Source organism: Bubalus bubalis, chromosome 21 (genome assembly GCF_019923935.1).
Source record: "Bubalus bubalis isolate 160015118507 breed Murrah chromosome 21, NDDB_SH_1, whole genome shotgun sequence".
In the NCBI taxonomy this organism is placed as follows: domain Eukaryota; kingdom Metazoa; phylum Chordata; class Mammalia; order Artiodactyla; family Bovidae; genus Bubalus; species Bubalus bubalis.
Window position 1 is genome coordinate 6,848,667 of NC_059177.1, and position 22,775 is coordinate 6,871,441.

A 22,775-nucleotide genomic window follows, 5' to 3' on the forward strand; every position below is an offset into this window, starting at 1 on the left:
TGTGGCAGGTGGGGTCTTCATTGTATCATCCGGGATCTTTTGTTTCAGAGCATGGACTCTCTGGTTGTAGCACACGAGCTTAGCAGTTGCTCTGCAGCATGTAAGATCTTAGTTCCCTGACTGGGGCTTGAACCCGTGTCCCCTGCATTGCACAGTGGATTCTTAACCACCGGGCCAGCAGAGAAGGTCCCCTTAGTGATTTAATTGGCCGTACATGTCAGACTAAAGTTCTAAGTATAAGCAAGGTGAGGTCACAAAGTACTGGCATCACCTAGGCTCAAGCCTTGTTCTGCTCTGCAGCACCTGAAGGTCTCCTCTAGTGGTATTTGAGGAGGGGTCAAGGAGGGCCAGGGGGAGACACCCACTCTCTTGGGGTGTGTGGAAGTGGGAAGATGACCAAGAACAAAGTGGTTTAAAGCCCCACCACCCAAGCCGGGTCATTCAGATCTGCATCTCCTAGGTCCTGGCCGCCTACTCCCATTTGAAAACAGTTTTTCTAACCTGACCTTCCCCGCCTCCCAGATCAGAAAGCAGAGGCCCAAAGAGACACAGTTTCTTGTTGGCGAAAGCAGCAGGTATTTAAGCACACTTCCGTAAAACGTCATAGGGGTGTACAGATTAAATTTGCCCTTCCAAGTCTTTGTATTGATTAATCCTTATCGTAGCTGCTGCCTACATTTCTTGTCAAATCTCTTTTCCAGGCTACGTCTGGGTCTGATGGATAAGTCCTAGACCAAGTTCATACTTCTGTGTCTCGCCACCTCTGTGGAATGTGCTTCAAGTGGAAGAACTCCTCTAGACAGATGGTGAACTCTGATTTCTTCCCACTGAACAGGGACTGGAGCTCCTGAATCTTGCATAAGCAGGGTTTGGTCACCCTCTAGTGGATAAATGAAAAAGGTGGCCATGCTTGCTGAATAGAAATACTGCTGATAATTGCTTTATAATATTGTAAAGCAGTTACCTTCCAATTAAAAGAAATCAAAAAAAGAAAAAATAGATTATTAAATTTAAGATACATACATTTGGCATATGGATGGAAAATTTCTTGAAATCTAATTTTAACTATCTACCATGTAAACTGGTATGTGATAAAACATAATTATTGATGATTACTAATAGGAACTTGGGCTTCCTTGGTGGCTCAGCTGAGCCACCAAGGTAAAGAATCTGCCTTCAGTGCAGGAGACCCAGCTTGATCCCTGGGTCGGGAAGATCCCCTGGAGAAGGGAATGGCAACCCACTCCAGTATTCTGGCCTGGAGAATTCCATGGACAGAGAAGCCTGGCAACCATGGGGTCGCAAAGAGTCGGACACGACTGCACAATAGAAACTCAAAAAAAGAGAAGCACTGCTGATCTGTGACGTGGGAGTGACTCTAAACAAAGATCCACTGGTGTTGGGAGCCATCATCTTGAGGAGTGTGTGGTTCTTTGATGGTGCAGAGAAGAGGTACAGGCTTATTGTTCTGTCATCTCCTGTGGCCCAATATATTAATAATCTGACTTATTTGCAACAATGCAGGAAACAAATAAAACAACAGTATGTGCACGTGTGTGTATTTCCTGATGCAGAGAGTAAGTACGATGGTCCACAGCGGTGGTCCCCACCCTTTTTGGCACCAGGGATCAGTTTGGGGCTGATCCAACCACATTACATTTATTGCATGCTCTATTTCTATTATTATTATATCATCTCCACCTCAGATCATCAGGCATCAGATGTCAGAGGTTGGGGACCGTTGGTCAACAAGATTGGCTAAATTTTGTCTATAAAGGGCCAGGTGGTAGATACTTTAGGCTTTGCAGCCAAAAACCATGGACCCTGTCGTCATAGCATGAAAACAGCCTTAGATGGTGCTTACATGAATGAGCATTGGCTACATTTGTGGACTGTACGTAACAGGCAGTGGGCTGAGGGTAGCCATGGACCACTGTTATCAACCCCTGTGCAGAAGAAGGAACTGGACTGTGTTCATCTCTCACACAAGGTAGTCAAGTCCTCAGGGGCCGGCACTCATGCCCTGCTCGCCATTGGACCCTTGGGCACCCAGCACTGCGTCTGGCTTGCAGCAGAGATGCTCTGGTGTCAGCCTCCGTTGGGTCTCCACTGTGGCCTGCAGGTTTCGTCTAGTTGTGGTGAACAGGCCTCTCTCATCGTGGAGCAGGGGCTCTCGCTCACACAGACTGAGTAGTTGTGCTCTGAGGGCTTAGTTGCTCCTTGGCATGTGGATCTTAGTTCCTGGACCAGGGATCGAACCTGCGTCCCCTGCAGCACTGGACCACCAGGGAAGTCCCTGCCTACTTAGTCTTCATCTGCTTCTGACCATCCAGATGTGGTTGGGACCTTGTGCTTAAAGGTCTTGTATCAGCCTAGTTTCCTTGTGTAGAACTTGTCACAGTTCATAGTCAGATATCCATTGGTGGACCTTTTCCAGGGGCAGAAATGTCTGCTCCACTCACCATGACACCACCAGGGCACACTCAGTGAGCTTTTTGATTGCATGTTGTTACATGTGTGTGGTATTAAACACAGCAAGAGGACACCACTCAGCATGGTCGTACTGTTCGGTTCTCTCCTTGCAGGACACCTAAGAGTAAATCTACAGGAGCTGGTCTCCAGTGGTACTTTATTGCAAGGAATCAATATGGTAAATGATTTCAAGCCCAATGAGGTATTTCAGAGGTGTGCTGAGCTCACCTGCTGGATCAGCGCAGCTCCGAGGGGCAAAGGCAGCTGGGAACAGCTGGTACATTGCTCCCAGGGTAGCCTAGTTCGTCATCAGAAGTCACCTGTCTGTTTTGAAGACTGAAAGACAAATGGTAATCATGCTGGTTCCAGGCTAAAGTCAGAAAGAAATCAGCCAGCCGGTAGTGCCTAGAAGAAGCCCTGGCTCGTGAGAGGCGCTCAGTACATTTGAGTAAACGAGGCCCTTTGACTCCTCTCTGCAGCAGAACAGCTATCACAGGCTCAGAGGCTTCACGGGCAGGAGAGTCCTCATGGACAAACTCAGTGTCAGTTTTCAAAACCTAAGGCATCTGTTTCCTTGGTTCGCAGGACATAGGGTATGGAAGCTGTGCGTGGGCGAGTACACGCAGGGGGCCAGCCGGGCTCAGTGACAGCCTCAAGAGGTCACCAGGTGGAAGGCTTTCAATGTAAAACATTTTTCTTCATAGAAAAGCATGGATATCTGGTACCATTTGGGGGTGGGAGTGGGGATGGGGCAAGGAATCTTATTCCTCAAGGTAGTAATTGAAGAATTCAGTTCACTGCATCATCTCTATTGCTTTTCTTCTTTAAAATATATTTATTTAGCTGTGCTGAGTTTTAGTTGCAGCATGTGGGATCTTTAGTTGTGGCAGGTGGGATCTAAGTCCCTGACCAGGATTCAAACCCAGGACCCCTGCGTTGGGAGCTCAGAGTCTTAGCCACTGGACTACCAGGGAAGTCCCATCCCTATTGCTTTCCTCCTCCTTGTTATCATTTGTTCAGGTCAGTATCCAATATTTATTATCATCTCTATGTAAATATTAGACTCACATATTAGAGTGAACTCGTAACTACAAACAACTCCTGTAGTTTCTTTTGGTTTTCACTAAAGTCAGTAACATGCATAATTTTTAAAAATTTGCTCACTTGTCTTTGTAGCTAATTGCTCTCACATTTGTCCAGTAGCCTTTCAGTAAAGTCTCCCACAAGCCAGTCCCATCAGATAATCAGAGTTCCCATTTTTCACTTGGACAAATTTCTCCGTGGGATCTCCCTTCACCTTGAAACTCCTGCCTTTCTGTTGGGCTGAATGTCTTGTTCCCTGGATCCCTTATCGTCCTCTTTCTTGGCTTCCTGCCTCACTTGGGGTGGAGCAAGTTCCCCAGTAGTCTCACCAGGTGAAAAAGTAGGGAAAATAACATTCAGCGCGGTGCTGACGGCCGTCACCATGCCTGTCTTTTGAGTCACTTGGCTCCAGTCTGACCTGGTTACCATCCACGCCTGGGTGCCTGTCATGTCTAGATTTCCCCTCCTCTGGGGGCTTACCAGAGTTCTGTTGGCTTACTCTTTTGTTCCTCCTTTAGAGTTTATGCCCTCATTTTGTTGGGTCATATCCTTCAGTAGATTCCTGAGAAAGAATGTGTGGAAGGTGGATTTTTTTAGACATTGCGTATCTGAAAAAAAAAAAAGTGTCTGCCTCTTGCTCTTCATTGGTAATTTTCCTGGGTCATTTCTGGGTTAGAAATCACTTTCCCATCTGAAACCGTTTGCCATTATTTTCTAACATCCTGTCTGCTTTTGGAAACAGTGAAAAGCCATTCTGGTTTCTGATCCTTGGTGGATCTTTGGTCGTTTGAAGCATCTTTGCACCTGAGGTTCTAAGACTTCATGCTGAGCCTCAGTTGAGTCTGTTTTCATCCATTGTGCTGGGTACTCGGGGGAGCCCCTTCTAGGTGGACATTCATCCAAGCTTCAGAAAAATATGTTACTTTGGTCTCCTTTCCTATTCATCTCATTCTGATGAAAGTTTTCAAAGGGTTTGGGAAAGGAACAAAATTAGATTCGTGTGTTCATTTTGACATCTTTCCCCCCAAACCTAAAATATATGCCAAAGCTATAGGAATTGGCCCTGGCATAGCAGTGCTAGGTGGAGGCAATAGGGCTTCCCTGGTGGCTCAGCGGTAAAGAACCTGCCTGCCAATGCAGGAAACACAGGATATGCAGGTTCAATCCCTGGGTCGAGAAGATCCCCTGGAGGAGGAAATGGCAACCAGCTTCAGTATTCTTGCCAGGAAAATCCCATGGACAGAGGAGCCTGGTGGGCTAAGGTCCTTGGGGTCGCAAAGAGTTGGACACGACTGAGCGACTGAGCACAGCACATTAGCAGTCAATACAGATGAGTAGAATAGAACAAAGATTTCAGACACTGACCACCAGTATGTGATAACAGATCACCTGACCATTTGCGAGAAACAAATAAAATTGAACCGTCTTCACCCCATTTGTAGAACTCAGTTCTAGTTTGTTTACAGATTAAGCAAACACACAAAGCTCTCAGAAAATATCAGAGAATATTTTTATGATATTGGTTCTGAGGAAGCCCTTCCTAAGCACATAGGAATAAAAGAAAGCTCAACCTATTAATAGTGTAAAAATTTTAAACTCCCATGTGACTGAAGACTGAAGTTTAAAAAGTAAACTGGATGGGAAAAGATTGCCGCCTGTGTTGCTGGTTACCGTTCCTGTTATGTAAATATTTCTACAGATCAGCAAGGACATGCTTTTGTACAAATATCAGTAAATCAGAACTGGAAGTGGCTAATAAGCCTTTGAAAAGATGCTCTTCCATCCTCACGAATGATCAGGACAGCTCGAACTAAAAGAAGAAGGATCCTGTACATCACTGGTTCTTAGTGTGCAGTCCCTGGACCCACAGCACCGTTTGGGAATTTGTTAGAAACGCAGATTCTCAGGTCCCTTCCTAGATCTACTGATCACAAGCTCTGGCACGGAGCCTCTTCGCCTGAGGGTTAGTGAGCCTTTCCGGTGATTCTCTGATGTTGAGAACTGGTGCTGTGAAAACACGGTGGTCAATGTCGTGGATGAAACTCACGTCGCTGAGTGAGAGAAACCACGCATGGGGGTGTGGCCAATAAGATTCCATGTCTTTCAAGTTCCAGACCAGGGATGGTAGAAACCAGGGGACTTGCTCCCCTCGGAGGAAGGAAGAAGTTAACCGGGAGTGAGGGTGGAGCCCCCAGGTGCCCTGTTTCTTGAGATGGATGCTGTTGACACAGGTTAGTCCAGTTTGTGAAAATCCAGGGAGCTGCTCGCTTAGGGTTTGTGCACTTTTCTCTGCACTGTGCTTCAGCCCAGCAGTGAAAGGCAAAACATGAGCTCTCTCTCTCTCTCTCTTTTTTAAAACCAGGTTTTTAATCATTTACGACCTGGGCATTTAATGAGGTTGGAAAGGAAGAGCCGGCATGCTCTGATGAGATGAGTTAGCACAAGATTTTTAATGGCTAATTTGACAGTACTTCTGAAGCTTAAAATAGCCTAGAAATTGCATTTCTAAGACTATTATCCGGGAATTTGGGTTTGCAGGGATATACATTCTATAAGAATGTTCCCTGGACATGTTTTGTAGAAGCATAAAGGTGACAACTTAAATTTTTCTCCATAGGGAGCAGGTCCCATGAATTATGGAAAGCTGGGCCGCTGTTAGAATCTACGTAGATCTGGAAGGAGGGCCTCCGTGGTATGGCTGACCGAAAGACAGAAGTTATAGGCATCATATACCGAGTGATCCATATTTTTAAAGGAAAAAGAAAAGGATTTGCAGGTGGTAATGATAGTGATAAATGCAAGTGAAAGAAGTTAAGAAGGGTAGACATAAAATTTTTATGTTGGTTTCTCTTGAGAATTTACAGCTGGTAGCTGGGGTTATAACTTCTTCGTGTGCTTTATATATGCTTCGTCTGCTGCCAGGTTCATTTTTGCCTGCATTTATCACTCTCCAAAGGTTTTTTTAGGTCTCAGATTTACGATTCCAAAAAAAGTGTTAGCCTAAATAATGCTTGTCAGTGAAAAACAAACAGTATTTTTGAAGTCTGAGCAAATAAAGATGAAGAGTTTGTCTTAAATACACACACACACACACACCCCCCCCCCCCCAAGGAGATGAGCGTTTTTGTAGAGTGGTTTTCATCAGCGTTGGTTATAGTGAGAGACAAAAGTTGCTTCTGGGTGTGTTTCAGTTGCCCAAGAAATTCACTCAAGTAGGAATTTTCTTGAAGACAATTTTCAAGAAAACTGTCTTTTCTTGACAGTTCTTTTCCTGTGTTTGCTGATGAGATCTTGGGTGAAAGATTCCTACTCTTTGGCAGACTACTCAGTTAGAGATATCGTCCTTGTCTGTAAAAGATGACCACTGCTAGCACGTTAGAGCATCTCTGGACAGTGGCCCCCACTTGCTTTTAATAATTGAAAGCATTTGCACATTCAGAGTCAAGAGCTCTTAGTTAAGCCCATGTAGCTGGAGTTGACTCATTGGAAAAGACTCTGATGCTGGGAGGGATTGGGGGCAGGAGGAAAAGGGGACGACAGAGGATGAGATGGTTGGATGGCGTCACCGACTTCATGGACGTGCGTTTGGGTGGACTCCAGGAGTTGGTGATGGACAGGGAGGCCTGGCGTGCTGTGGTTCATGGGGTCACAAAGAGTCGGACACGACTGAGCAACTGAACTGAACTGAACTGAGGTGGATGTGAGTTTATCCTGGCAACTCTCAAACCCTTGCACGCTCCTAGAGAGACACCAGCCCCATTAGCAGTGGGTCCTCCCATGGTTATTTCCTGGGTGAAATAACCTGGGTCAACAAAGGACCCTTCCCACCCCTTCAGTTTGAATCAAGAAGCCCTTGATGTTATTTCAGATCCTGCCATGCCAGATGACGTGTGTTACCTGTCCTATTGATACAATGGAATGTCACATCTGTGTGTGTAGGTTACCGCCAGTTATGATGAATTCTGGACCATAACCCCAGGGGTGTGCGTCTTGACACTTTCTGGAGTTTTATCCTGTTTGATACTTCTTCGCTTTCAATAAATTCCTTTGCCACAGGTGTGAGCCCCAAAGTACATAAACACTTCTTTGGATTCACATATGACATCAGGCAGATAAAAGAACCTCAGCTTTCAGCTCCAAGGAGGGAAAGTAGCAGTGTTCAGAGTCTACTCTCTGTTCCCCAGTGCAGACATCCAGACTTGGACAGGGAGGTGGGCTTGTCTCCATGAGCACTTTCAAAGGTCCCCCAGAAACCTGTCTTAGTGATGCTCACTAAATGATGCTCACAGGAAGTCTTCCTTCCTAAAGCAGGGCCTGAACTCTTCCCCTGGACCATCCACTTCTAATCCCATCCTGAGGTCCCAGGCTCGCTCCAATGAGATAGGTTGTAACCTGAGCCCAGGTCAGCCCTGCTAACCTGTTCGTATATTTCATCTTTTCAGCTGAGGAGGTGACACCCTAATCCACTGAGGAGTTTTTCCAGAGACTCGGGTGTAATTCCATTTTATTGTAACCTAGTCCATCAAAGCCGTGAAGGTCCTGACTCCTTCTGAAATTTGCCTTGAATCATTCACTTCCTAGTACTCACCAGCGTCTTAATCTTAAACACATCGTCTTCTTCTTCCACTTGGATTATTACAACAGTCTCTGAATTTGTCTCTCCAACCCCCACCCAGCCACCTACATGCCCGTTCTTGCCATGTAGCCAAAGTGATCTAACAAAAACTTAACCTGTTCATATCATTGTCTTGCTCAAAACCCTCCCTTAGTTCGTAGGATAAAGTCCAAAGTCCTTAGGTGTCCTGGCCCGCAGAATCTGACCACCGCCAAGCCTTCTAACATCTTGTACCCATGTCCTAACATCCTCCACTTTTCTACAGGTTCTAGAAGGCCCTTCCCCTGCAGCTCTCTGCTCGCATCATGCCCTCTGCCTGGGACAGCATCCACCCAGCCGTCTTCGTAGCCCTTAGTGGGTCTTCAGGCTCTTCCTCAGCATGGCCTCCTCTGATACTTGCCGTTCCTGCCCGCAAGCTCACAGCCCTGTTAGAGACTCTGGTCACACCCTTTATTTCCTTCATAGCGTGTTCACGATTGTGACTGTTCGTATATCTCCCCTCACGAGGCTCTTAAGTGGTGCATGAGCTAGTCTGCTCAGTTCCTGCCTGGTTCTGTCCTCGGGGCCCATGAGCAGGAAGCCTGGCCTGTGGTAGGTGCTCAGCTGTCAAGGCCGAATGACCAGAGTGATCAGAGTCCGCTTTGTGTCACAGCCCACGGAGAGAGCTGAGACAGGAAGGAAGCTGCTCGCTCTGTCATACAGCACCCAGCGTCCACCCCGGACGCCTGATGCTATCTCCTGGGGATAGGTTTTAGATGCCAGCATTCCTGTGACTCAGGAATGAAGTCCTCCGGGCCCTGGAAGGGCTGGGTGGGAGACGGACACTTCGTTGTGGCCTCCCTCCTTGAGGACCGGGAATCCCCACAGCATGGGTCAGCATCCTTTCTCCACTCAGTGCTGACATGACAGAGCTTCGGGCTCGCCCTGCCCTGCAGTAGCGGTGAAGCCGGGCAACTGTTGCTGGAATAAACCCACGGCTTGTTTCTTGCCCCCTTGATGGGTGTCGGGAACAGATTCCAGCCACAGATGTGTGTTGTTTTGTCCGTCTTTATCAGCATTAACATTTGTTGATGTTCATTCATTCATTTATGCATGCCTGCATGCCGCACCTTGAGACTTGTGGGATCTGCAGTCCATGGGGTCTCAAAGAGTCGGACACGACTGAGCGACTTCACTTTCACTTTCATGCATTGGAGAAGGAAATGGCAACCCACCCTAGTGTTCTTGCCTGGAGAATCCCAGGGACGGAGGAGCCTGGTGGGCTGCCGTCTATGGGGTTGCACAGAGTCGGACACGACTGAAGTGACTTAGCAACAGCAGCAGCAGCAGTTCCTTGACCAAGGATCGAGCCCAGGCCCTCACAGTGAGAGTGTCGCGTCCTAACCACCGGACTGCCGGGGAATTCCAGGCCTGGCATTTAAAAATCAAGATTATCAGCACGTACAAACTTGAGTTTCTGTGTTCTCCTGGGGGTAGGCAGGGAGAAAGATCGAGAAAACCAGCCCACAACAATTGGCGGGAGCTGGGCAGAGACAAGGGGTGGGCTTCCTGTTCGCCTGGTCTCTGCGCAGCCTGCTCTGCTCTGTTCATTTTACCTTTCTGATATTTGCGGTAATGTAAGTTTGCCCCCAGTCACATTTGTTACATGTATCCATATGAATGCATGAAAGTTGTAGTTGACACTTTGTCTAATTGTTTTTTTCCTCTGTGTCCACTTCCTCCTCCTCCTCTGTTTTCTCTTCCATCTCCCTTTTCCTTCCCACTGCCTCTCCCGCTTGACAGGTTCTGGGACTGCTGGTGTGGACGCTCATCGCTGGAACGGAGTACTTCCGGGTCCCTGCCTTTGGCTGGGTCATGTTCGTAGCTGTGTTTTACTGGGTCCTCACCGTCTTCTTCCTCATCATCTACCTAACGATGACCTACACCAGGATCCCCCAGGTGCCCTGGACCACGGTGGTAAGCAAACCACGAGTGTTCTTCCTGTCCGTTGCCCCTTAGGTGGGATGGAGTTTAGTCCTCCAGAGGGCAAAGCCAGGGAGAGCCCAGCACCAGTGTTTTACACCTGAGTGTGGAGCATCATGTTGGAAGGTCCAGGAATTCCTTTTAGGCAAAGTAGCCAAGCGGTCCTCAGAAGACTGAACCAAGAGAAGCTCTGTTCTCTTGTGTAACCTCTTGTTTTATGAATTCTCAATAAACAGTGACACCTGGATACAGGTGTGTCAGGGCACAGCCGCGGTAGATCTTTCATCCTTCCAACCCCTTCTGATGTCGTGGCTTTAACTCTTTGGGCAGCAGAGTTCTTTGATAGTGAGATGCAAAGAGTTAGAATGAAAAATGAAAGGCACTGCTAGAACAACGAGGTGTGCTCATATTTGGGAGCAGGAGCGGTCAAAAGTGACTGGACTGTGGTCCTGACTCCATGCGGGATGCAGGACAGCAAAGGGAAACACAGAGTCCGGAGATGCGGGCCGTGGATAGGTAAGAGGACATATAGATTACAGAACCGTAATCGGTTTGGACGCCAGAACAATACCCTAGACCTTCGGTGACAGAAATTTCTTGCAGTTCTAGAGGCTAGACGTGTAGGATCAGGTGTTAGTAGAGCTGGTTTCTGGTGAGAGCTCTCTTCCTGGCTTGCAGATGCCTGCCAGTCTTGCTGTGTCCTCACATGGCAGAGAGAGAGGAGAGGATGTGAACTCCCTTTCATTTCTTAGAATGAAATGACCCTCCTCTGACCCTAAATACCTCAAAGGCTCCTTAACCGAATACTGTCTATCACTATCTATCGCATTGAGGGCTAGGGCTTTAGCATATGAATTTGAGGGAAAAACATTCTCTCCATAATATTCTGCCCACCCAAATCACACCCATCTCACATGCAAAGTGCATTCATCTCAGCGTCCCTCAAACTCATTCGAGCATCAACTAAAATCTAGGTCCAAAGTCTCCTTTTAAGGGACTTCCCTGGTGCTCCATGGTTAAGACTTCACACTTCCAGTGCAGGGGACATGCGCTTGATCCTTGATCAGGGAATTAAGATCCCTCATGCCGCATGTAAAAATAAATAAAACAAAAAATAAAGATAAATCAGACAGGTGCTAATCCTGCTTAAAAAACAACCGCCCCCACCCAAACCAAAGTCTCCTTTAAATATTATCTGTGTCAGATATGGGTGAGACTTGAGGTACAGTTCACCCTGAGGCAAAATTCCTCTCCAGCTATGAACCTGTGAAACCAGGCAAGTTGAGTGCTTCCAAAATACAGTGGTGGGACAGACACTCCCGTTTCAAAAGGGAGAAATAGGAAAGAAGGAAGGGGTGACAGGTCTCCAGCAAGCCCAGAAAGTTACAAGGCAAATTCCATCTGATCTTAAGGCTCCATAATAATCCTTTTGGTTCAGTGCGCTATCTTCTGGATCCACCGGGAGAGCACTATCACCCCAGTGCCTCTGCAGGGTCCCTCCCAGAAACCAGAGAGGTAGCCCCACCCTTTGAAACTGAGGAGGAACCAGCCTGCCCAGTGGGCCCATGACAGGAGTGCCAGCCCCGACGATCTCTGAATCGCCTTTCTTTTTGTGAAAGATAAAGCTGTGTCTCAGTCATATAGTTCTGTGGTTCTGTCCTACAGAATCCAAGAAGTTCAGCACCCCTCCTTCATTCTGGCCTGTCTCCATCCCCTTCTGTTCTAACTGGCAGTGTTTCTACTGGTATAATCCCTTACTTATTCGTGGCTTCTACTGAGATTATTATTCAATTGCTAAGTCATGTCCAACTTTTTGTGACCCCGTGGGCTGCAGCACACCAGGCTTCCTTGTCCTTCACCATCTCCCGGAGTTTGCTCAAACTCATGTCCACTGAGTCGACGATGCCATCCAACCATCTCATCCTCTGTTGCCCCCTTCTCCTGCCTTCAGTCTTTCCCAGTATCAGGGTCTTTCCCAGTGAATCTGTTCTTTGCAATCAGGTGGCCAGAGTATTTGGAGCTTCAGCATCAGCCCTTCCAATGAATATTCACGGTTGATTTCTTTTAAGATTGACTGGCTGGATCTCCTTGCAGTCCAAAGGACTCGTAAGAATCTTTTCCAACACCACAGTTCCAAAGCATCAGTTCTTCAGCACTCACTCTTCCTTATGGTCCAACTCTCACATCCATATATGACCACTGGAAAAACAATAGCTTTGACTAGACAGACCTTTGTTGGCAAAGGAATGTCTCTGCTTTTTAACACACTGTCTAGGTTGGTCATAGTTTTTCTTGTTACAGCCACACTTTAATTCTAGTTCCAAAATCTGTACCCAGCTCTCTGCCCCAAATTCTGTATTCATCGGGGTTCTCTAGAGAAATAGAAGTAATAGAATGTTTATCTATATAAAAAGATTTGCTCCAAGAATCAGCTCATGGGCTTATGGAGCCTGAGACATCCCAAGACCTGCAGACAGCAAGTTGGAGGCCAGGAGAGCTAAGAGGCCTGAGAACCAGGCGAGCTGCTGGTGTAAGTTCTAATCCAAAAGCTAGTAGGCTTGAGACCCAAGAAGACCTGAAGTTTCAGTTGAAGTCCAAAAGCAGGAACAAAGACTGGTGGTCCGAGCTTAAGGCAGTCTGGCAGGAGTTCCCTCTCACTCACAGGGAGGCCAGCCTTTTTTTGTAGTCAGGCCATTACTGACTAGGGTGAGGCCCACCCATACTAGGAAGGGCAATCTGCTTTACCCAGTCGGTCTACTGATTCAAGCATTGATTTTATCTAAAAACACCTTGATACACATCCAGAATAGCGTACCAGCATAAGTTAACACGTCAGATTAACCATCCCAGCACTTTGTGTGATACATACTAAAGTGGGGGGATGTACCAAGTGGGATGCCCACATTTGTATTTGGGGAAGCAAATTGACTGACTCCTGCCTGTTTACCCAGAAACAAAAGTGAAGATTCCCCATGAAGACCTTCAAGAACCGGGTGCAGTTTCTGAGAGTTAAGTCCATAGTGGTTCCACACATGCCTGGGGCAATGGAGGCAGCCCTGGGGGAACTGGCACCCTGCTTCCCAGGCAGGCGCAGGCAAGACTGCCTCGTTTGGTTGAGGGAGTCATGGAAGGCTGGCACCCCGAAGTTGTGGCACAGGGGATCCAGGTGAGGGGCAATTACAGTGAGTTGGGGAGATTTAAGAAAAGCTGTTTTGGAGGAAGAGGAGTCTTGAACCAGGTCTTGTTGAGTGCTGGGAAGAAGATGAGCCTGGAAAAGCTACCATGGGAACCAGTGGTCCAGATGTGGGAATGGGCAGGACCCTGACTTCCACCTCTGCCCAAGTCTCAGTTCTGAGCCGATGCTCTGGACCAGAGGCTGGCAGACTTTCTCTGTCACGGTCATCCAGCTCCGCTCACCGCGGGAGGGCTGCCTTAGACACTTAGTAAATGAACAAGCATGACTGTGCTCCAGCAAAACTTTTCACATAAAGACTGGCAGGTAGGAGACCTCCCTGGAGGTCCCGTGGTTAAGCCTCAGTGCCCCCAATGCAGAGGGCATGGGTTCAGCCCCTGACTGGGGAGCTAAGATGCCCACATGTTGTGAGCGGTGCAGGCAAAAAAGTAAAAAACAAAAAACAAACAGAAAAACCAGTAGACTGAGTTTCCCTGGCCTTTTCACACATGGGTGAACAGCCCTGACAGGGAGGCGATGGTCTTTCTTGAAGCGACAAAGGGATTAAACACTTTTGAAGGGACTCCAAGTCTCGTTCTGCTGACTGCCTAGTCAGGATTCTTTATCTTGCTGACCTTCAGCCCAGAGCATCTATTAGTCTCTTTCTCTCCTCCAAGCCTAAGATTCCTTCATTGATCTATTACATTAAAAATTTAAAACATTGCCTGTAATGTTACTTTTTTTTTACTTGTTTAACGATGCTTCCTTCTAAAACTCCCTGGTTTTAAAATGCTCTGATTTGCATTTTCAGAATTTGTCATCATGAGGCATGTCCCCATTCTACCATAAGGAAGCTGAGGTTTAAAGCCTCCTGACTTTGTACAGGTTCACACATATCTGGGCCCATGTCTCTCGACTTCCACCCAGCAGTTTTTTTCTGCCATCGTCCTGCTCTGGGTGTTTCTCTGCCCGAGAAGTAATTAGAACCCTGGCCAGCAGCCAGGAGACCCCTTCACATCAGGAGCTGCATGCTCACACATGTGAGGAGATCAGAAGGTCAGACAAATGAGTGTAAACTCAGAAAGTATGGAATCCTTGCCACCCAGACCCATGGACTTAAACAATTGCAGAATAGTCTTCAACTAGAAATGAGCCGTGTTCCCAGAATCTCTAGGTCTTCTGTTGTTGGCTTTTTTCCCCCCTCCCTGGAGAATCCAGAAATCTGGGTTTCTGTTTCAGCTCCCCCATTTTGGAGATGTTTGCAGCCAAATTTTGGAAATTTCATGTACTGCCAGTAGATGCCAATAAAGATCAGGTGTGTCCGGCCTCTAGTTGGGATATTTTGTTTGCTGCTCTCATTGAGGAGCCCTTTTGCAAACCCTCATGCCTATGTGAGTGGAGGAAGTAGCATGCAGCAGGGACCCCCTAGGCGCCAAGGAGCCGCCTTCTCATTAGCCTCGTCCCCTGCCTTCTTCCTGTGTCCATGTGAGTGCCTTGCCAAGTGCGATTCTAGCTGCTTCTGGGGTCTGGGGGTGCCCAGACCTTCCCAGGCTCCCTAAACACTCTGCACCTCTGCTTCCCAGGGTCTGTGGTTTAACGGCAGTGCCTTCGCCTTATACCTCTCAGCTGCTATTGTGGACGCATCTTCCGTCTCCCCGGAGAGAGACAGTCACAACTTCAACAGCTGGGCGGCTTCGTCGGTGAGTGAGCCTGTCATCCTGGGAGTCTCCTCCTCCCTGAGGCTGGCTGCGGATCAGAGAGAAAAGGACAAAATTACCTCCAGGACTTCCCCAGGTGGCTCAGCAGTAAAGAAAGCGCCTGCCAGTGCAGGACAGGCAGGAGACGCGGGTTTGATCCCTGGGTCGGGAAGATCTTCTGGAGATGGAAATGGCAACCCACTCTGGTATTATAGCCTGGAGAATCCCATGGATGGAGGAGCCTTGTGGCTACAGTCCATGGGGTCACAAAGAGTCAGACGTGACTGGGTGACTGAATAAGAATAATTCTGCTGCCTACAGCATCCTTTTGGGGAGAGACAGAAGATGCGCACTCTAGGATTCTGTTTAAGTAGAAATTGTTGTTTACACCCTAATGGTGCCTAGAGGGATAAACCCTAGCGGAGTTTCCTTCCAGGGACTGTGATGGACCATGAGGGGCGTGGGATGAGAGGCTTCTGCTTTTTAATTCATGTACTTCTGTACTGTTGGCATTTTGGAATCGTGTGTATTTTTCAAATTTAAAAAACTAACTTTAAAAGTTTCTCTGAGATTGGCCTTAAAATATTTCATCAGCATCAGAAGTGTTAGGGGAAGTGGGCAGTTAGACAGGAAGGCCAGCAGGGTGATGTTAAAGCTCTGGGTGATCCATGGGTGTTTATTGTACCAGTGCTTTAAACTTATATTTCAAAATCTCTGCATGCATGCATAGCAAGTTGCTTCATTCATGTCTGACTCTTTGTGACCCCATGAACTATAGCCCACCAGGCTCCTCTGTCCATGGGATTCTCCAGGTAAGGATGGAGTGAGTGCTTTACCCTATTAAAAGATAAATAGCATAAGTCCACATGAGATTAAAAATAATGGTCTGTTGTAGTTAACACACACAGCAAGAATCAGCTGGGCAGTTGCAAACTATTATTTATAAGATGGATAAACAACCAGATCCTACTGTATAGCACAGGGTACTATATTCAATGCTATGCTATGCTGTGCTAAGTCACTTCAGTCGTGTCCGACTCTGTGCCACCCCATAGACGGCAGCCCACCAGGCTCCCCCGTCCCTGGGATTCTCCAGGCAAGAACACTGGAGTGGGCTGCCATTGCCTTCTCCATACCCTGTGATAAACCATAATTGGAAAATGATATGAGAAAGAATCTATATCTATCCATCTCTCTATATATATAGGCTTCCCAGGCGGCACTAGTGGTCAAGAACCCTCCTGCCATCGCAGGAGATGTAAGAGACATGGGTTTGATCTCTGGGTTGGGAAGATCCCCTGGAGGAAGGCAGGGGATTGGAGTAAAACTACAGGCTTCCCAGATAGTTCCAAGAAAGAAAAACAGCCCAAATCCATTCCAGAAGGAAGGTAATTGAACCAATAAAGCAGTTTTAGATGAGAAAACTTGGAGTCAAGGGATGCTGTAAGTACATTATTCGATGGAAGTGAAGTGATAACTTTTGCTAATTAGGATGAATTCTAAACCCTCTTTCTACTATGTTTTGTTTTCTCCAGTTCTTTGCCTTCCTGGTCACCATCTGCTACGCTGGAAACACATATTTCAGTTTTATAGCTTGGAGATCCAGGACCATACAGTGATTCACCATTTTGAAAATTAAAAGGGGGAAAAACAAAAGGAAGACTCACTGTAAAACAAACAAACAAAAAACAAACCTGTAGGTATAATGTATATTTCCAGAGATTTGTATTTAACTAATGTTTTTATATACTTAGTTAAATTTGCTCACACTGGTTTGTTACAATTAAACTGGATACTTATTTGCTGTAGCTTCTAATGAACTCTTAACTATCTTGTTGCTGTCTTCATAGACCTTATTTTCTTAGGCAATGTAGAAAGAGATGAACTGCTGATACAAAGAATGCATCAGCTTTATAAACCAAACTTTTAAAAATGCTAGATTCTTTTTTGATTAAATGTTGCAGAATCCAGGGTAACAAGGTGTCTCATTCAAGAAAGGAGACCTTTTGCTGAAGCCTGAGGCTGGGGGCTGCAGGGAGTTCTTCGCCCTCACAGGGCTGCCCAGGGTTGATACTGCTGGGAGACACTGTCCACAGGCCAGTGTGTCAGAGTGACCATCTCCCCAAGCCTGGGGGTCATTGGCAGCCATGATTCTCACACGCTGACTGGTTGGCACCAAAAGCATCTAATGGCCAGTAACCTTGGAGCTTGGTAATGAGCTCCCCTTAAGTGATGCTCTGAGCACAGTGGCTGATGCGCTGGTGGGTGGTTTTTCTCACACTGATCAAAATAAACTCATAACCCCCTTAAAAGAATAAATACTTGGGTGTACCTTAAAACCATCCTGCTGACCCCAGAGACAGAGTACCACATTGAGCAGAACATGTGTGACCCAAAGGCCCCAAATCTCTAGGCTCCAGCCTGAATAGTTTGCAACATTGTTATCAGCTCTTAGGAGACAGTAGGAAGATGCCCGTTTGGGAGGCAGATGTGCACTCAGAGGAAGTGTTCTCGAGCAGGATGGCTCTTGCTGGCACGGCAGTGTATCTTGGGTGATTTTTCAAACTGAGCCTCTTTTGAAAAACAAAAAACCACAGAAACGTTAGTGTAGTTGGTGACAGGAGCAGGTTCATTCGGACACTCTGTGGACGTGGCCCCGTGGCCCCCACCGTTCTGCCCGTGGTGGTGCCGTTTCTTTCTCCTGTGGGTTGTTTGTGCTGGTTTTCCTGTTCCTGTCATTCCTCACCCAAGCTCTGTTTCCCCCTGTATAAGAAGGAAACAGTTGGGATTTCTCGAGTGTCTAATGACACCCACCCCGGACCTTTGAAAGTAACAGTGAAGAATGTTCTCGGCTTGTGGGTCCAAAGTGGTTGCGGGGAGGGGACAGCAGGAGGGAGGGAGGTGTGGGGTATGGGAAGCCTGTCTGAGTCTCACCTGTAGTCTCGATGCTTCGGCTTCTGCAGCTCACACCTGCAGCTGCCTGGGGCTGCCCACGATCTTTCTGGAGTTTTGTTCCCAGGCATCGCCCGGACAGCCTGCGACTTGCTGGTTTTGCAAGAAAAGCTGAAATAACTAGTCAGGGTGTGTGTGCACCGCCTCTCTGCCCATCTTTCCCTCTCACACTCGCAGAAGCCTATTCACCTTCCACATACCTTCCGTGTTATCGATTTTTCTTAAATTGAAATACAGCTGGTTTACAGTGTTGTGTTTTAAATGCACAGCAAGTGATAACCTTTAACATATATGTAAGCATATATATTCTTTTTTTACATTATCTCACATTACCGGGTGGGTTTTTAAGTACTTTGTATTGCAGTTAAGCCTCCATGAAAGGCAGAAAAACTGTAACCTAAGAGGTCTGTTTCTGGAAACAGTCATGAGGAAGAAGCCTGTTTTTATGTTCTGTGTTTGTGTGTGTGTGTGTGTGATTTCTACAACCATGGCCACATTTATAGGAAGTAACTTCTGGGGTAAAAGGTTTCGTTAGCCAAGTTGAAATAGCCTCCAAATAGACTACAACCAACTGTGGACCTTTCCTAAACTGGGAGCACCAAAGGGATCAGTTTCAAGGGATCTATTTCAAGAGATCAGTGTTTCATTTGTGTCCATGTAGGGTGTGGGGGACTTGCCTTCACGTCTCTATTTGTGGCTTTTCAAGAGCATGACCCTTGGTGTTGCCTTGAAAGTTCACCTCCCCAAAACCACCCAAAAAACAAAAAGCATTTATTTTTAGCTGAAAGGAAGTTCTTATTTCTTCTTTTGAATGCTGACTTTGTTCGTTAATAATTTTTAAGTGTGAATTTTTAGACAACAAAATGATTCTCTGCTGAAGCTGTAAGTTTTGAGCTGGGTTTAATTTTTTTCTGGAATAAGAAGGAAAAAAAAAAGCAAAGCCACATGCCACACAGCCTGCATAACAAAAGAGTAGTTTTCTGGGGATGAAAAATATTATTCCAAGTATAATAGAATGTGCTTACACTCTGTCGTCTTAGCCCTTCCAGCACCATCACATTCATAGAACTGAGGGGAGCGGGTTTCATGTGGTGTATTTACCCACTCATGACAAATCAATGAAATGCTTTAGGCGTTTAATTTCTCTCTATGGCTATTTCCAACTCTTAGCCCCACAAGGTAAATGTTTAGCCAGTATTTTAAAACTGTAAGAAAATCTAGAGGCAAGAACGTTCGGCATCAGTTACTTTTGTCCATTTTTAAATTCTCCCTTCATAGGAGACTCCCTGCCGGGTATCAGGGCACAAGTATGTTAAATACACAAGCTGTCTCTGCATAGAGCACAGACATTTAACAATACTAACTGAAGATGCAGCCCTGGGTAGGAAATCAATTTAAAAGTCTGAATTTCTGTTCCCTAGACAATTCTTAAATTGAAAAGAGATTTTCACAGGAAAAAAAAAAAACAATCCAGGCACACCTTATTTTATTGCCCTTCACTTTACTGCACTTCAAAGATACCATGTTTTATACAAACTGAAGGTTTGAGGCAACCCTATGTGGACCAAGTCCATTTTTCCAGTAGCATTTCCTCACTTCATATCTGTGTCACATTTTGGTAATTCTCCCAGTATTTCAAACTTTCTCATTATTATGTTTCTTACAGTGATCTGTGATCTGTAATGTTACTATTTGTTTTCAGGCACCACCAACCATGCCCATATAAGATGATGAATTTAATCCATAAATGTGTGTGTTCCGACTGCTCATTCCCCATCTCTCTCCCTCTCCATAGGCCTCCCTGTCCCCTCAGACAACAGTATTGAAATTAGGCCAGTTAATAACCCTGTAACGGCCTCTTAAGTGTTCACGTGAAACACGTATCTCAGTTTAAATCAAAAGCTAGAAATGATTAAGCTTAATGAGGAAGGCATGTCGAAAGCCCAGACAGGCTGAAAGCTCAGCCTCTTGTGCCAAACAGCCAAGTTGCAAATGCAAAGGAAAGGTTCCTGAAGGAAATTAAAAGTGCTACTCCAGTGAACACAAGAATGATAAGAAAGGGAAACAGCCTAATTGCTGATATGTAAGTTTAGGGGTCTGTGTAGAAAGAAGATCAAAACAGCCACTATTCTTGAAGCAGGAAAAAAAAAAAAAGCCTAATCCAGAGCTAGGTCCGAACTCTTTTTAATTCTAGGAAGGCTGAGAGAGATGAGGAAGCTGCAGAGGAAAAGTCTGAAGCTAGCAGAGGTTGGTTCATGAGGTTTAAAGAAAGAAGCTGTCTCTTTAAGGTTGGAGGTGAAACAGCGAGTGCTGATGTAGAAGCTGCAGCAAGTCGTGCAGAAGATCTAGATAATTCATAACAGTGGCTACTCTAAATAACAGATTTTCAATGTAGACAAATCAGGCTTCTATTGGAAGAAGATGCCATCTAGGGCTTTCAGAGCTGGAGAGGAGAAGTCAGTGCCTGGCTTCAAAGCTTCAAGGGACAGGTTGACTCTGTCGTTAGGGGTGAAACACAGCTGGTCATTTTAAGTTTAGTATTCATTTACCATTATGAAACTCCTAGGGACCTTAAAGTGAAAGTGTTACTCGCTCAGTCGTGTCTGACTCTGTGATCCCATGGACTGTAGCTCATCAGGCTCATGAAATTCTCCAGGCAAGAATACTGGAGTGGGTTGCCATTTCCTCCCCCAGGGGGGGATCTTCCCGACCCAGGGATCGAACCCAGGTCTCCCACCAAGCAGGCAGATTCTTTACCGGCTGAACCACCAGGGAAGCTCCAGGGACCTTAAGGGTTATGCTGTATCCACCCTGCCTGTGCTCTGTCAGTGAGGCAACAAAAGCCTGGATGACAGCGCATCTGTTGACAGCATGGTTTACTGACTACTTTAAGCCCACCGTTGAGACCTACTGCTCAAAAGAAAAAAAGATTCCTTTCCAGATATGACTGCTTATTGACAAGGCACCAGGTCACCCAAGAGCTCTGGTGGAGATGAATACGAGATTAAGTTGTCATGCCTGCTAACACGACACCTGTTCTGTAGCCCGTGGATCATGGAGTCATTTCGGCTTATTATTTAAGAAATACATTTTGTAACACTTTGACTGCTGTAGATGGTGATTTCTCTGACAGATCTGGGCAAAGTCAGTTGAAAACCTTCTGGAAAGGACTGTTTTTAACAACTGGTGTCATTTAGAATATTTGTGATTCATAAGAAGAGGTCAGAAGAGCCACATTGCCAGCAGTTTGGAGAAAGTTGGTTCCAGCCATCGTGGAGGACTTTGGGGGATCGAGGCTTCAGCAGAGAAAGTAACTGTGGATGTGGTGGGAATTGCAGGAGAGCTAGTTAGAAGTGGAGCCTGGAGCCTTCCCTGGCTGTCAGTGGTTAAGACTCCGCACTCCCAATGCAGGGGGCCCAGGTGTGATCCCTGCTCAGGGAACGAAGATCCCACATGCTGTGGAGCAGCCAAAAAGAGCCATCCGACAGATGGAGCTGGGTTGCTGCCTCTCCTCTCATGATAAAACTCTAATGGATGAGGAGTCGCTTATGGATGAGAAAAGATAGTAGTCCCTTGAGATGGAATCTACTCCTGGTGAAGATGCTATGAAGACTGTTGACATGACAACAGAGGATTTAGAATATTACATAAACTCAGCTGCTAAAGCAGCAGCAAGATTCGAGAGGACTAACTCCAGTTCTGAAAGAGTATGAGTAAAAGCTATCAAACAACACGACCGAGTGCAGAAATTACTTGTGAAGGGAAGAGTCCATCTATGAGGCAAACTTCGGTGTTGTCCTATTTTAAGAATAAGACGGCCACCCCAAAATTGAACAGCCACCACCTGGATCAGTCAGCTGCCATCAACATCCAGGCCACACCCTCTACCAGCAGAAAGCTTATGACTTGCTGAAGGCCAGAGGATTGTTAGCATTTTTTAGCAAAAAAAGTATTTTTAAGTATGTACATTGTTTTTTAGGCATAATGCTAATAATAGACTATAGTATAAACAGAACTTTTATATGCCCCGAGAAACCAAAAACATTTGCGTGACTGTCGTTATGGTCCGGGACCAAACCTGCCTGATATCCGAGGAAAGCCCATATCAGCCTAAATACACACAGGTGCACGCTGAAAGGGCACCCTGGGAATATTTCCTGACTTGGTGTTACGTAACTATCCTGGCTACGTTCTGCTGCCAAAGTGAATTGTGAGCATACAGAGGTAAAAGAAGTTCGGTGACTCTTCCAGTGCTGGTGACTTTTGGGCAATGAGAAAGATGAAAATATCTGTTGTTAAAAGTAAACTTAAGTATTTGCTGTATATAAAAGAGTATCAGGTTTGAGGGAAAGTGCTTGGCAACCCAGAGGTGATGATTTTTCAGAAATTTAAGGTGAGTGGCAGGAAAGTTGAGGCATTCATTCATTCCATCTGGAAGGTGTATTTCATGTCAGTGGCAGACTTCTTTTCTAGAATATTCAGAGTAGCAGTTAAGTCAGGATGTAGCAGACCTTGCCACTGCATCCTCAGCGTCCCTTCTTCCTCTTGTCATCTGTCTGCCCTAGTTTTTTTTTTTTCAGTATCCACACCACCCACTTACACCCCAGCGACTTCAGGGAAAGCCAGGTCCACTGTGCTCTGGGATGGAGCATGTGGCCAGGGCTAAGCCCATCCCACCCTGGCAGCAGCAACTGGCTCAGGCAGGAGGATGTGACCCAGGCTTGCTGGGGAGTTCCTAGGAAATGTACAAGCGGAAAGTTGTTGACAGTTATCTGACCACAAGGAGGAGCCAGCCATGGGATGAAGGCAGCTGGAAGAAAGA

General features: G+C 46.3%; 1 protein-coding gene across 1 annotated transcript in view; it reads left to right on the forward strand.

Annotated features, from left to right (window-relative positions):
- CMTM8 (CKLF like MARVEL transmembrane domain containing 8) overlaps nucleotides 1-16,809 on the forward strand; it is a 93,711-nt gene extending 76,902 nt beyond the window's left edge. Inside the window, exons 2-4 of the mRNA XM_006079598.4 lie at nucleotides 9,953-10,126; nucleotides 14,888-15,004; nucleotides 16,537-16,809. Of these exons, the coding sequence (XP_006079660.1) occupies nucleotides 9,953-10,126; nucleotides 14,888-15,004; nucleotides 16,537-16,620 (375 nt within the window). The 3' untranslated portion in view covers nucleotides 16,621-16,809. The remainder of the gene's footprint in view (nucleotides 1-9,952; nucleotides 10,127-14,887; nucleotides 15,005-16,536) is intronic.
- The last annotated feature ends 5,966 nt before the right edge of the window (nucleotides 16,810-22,775 follow it).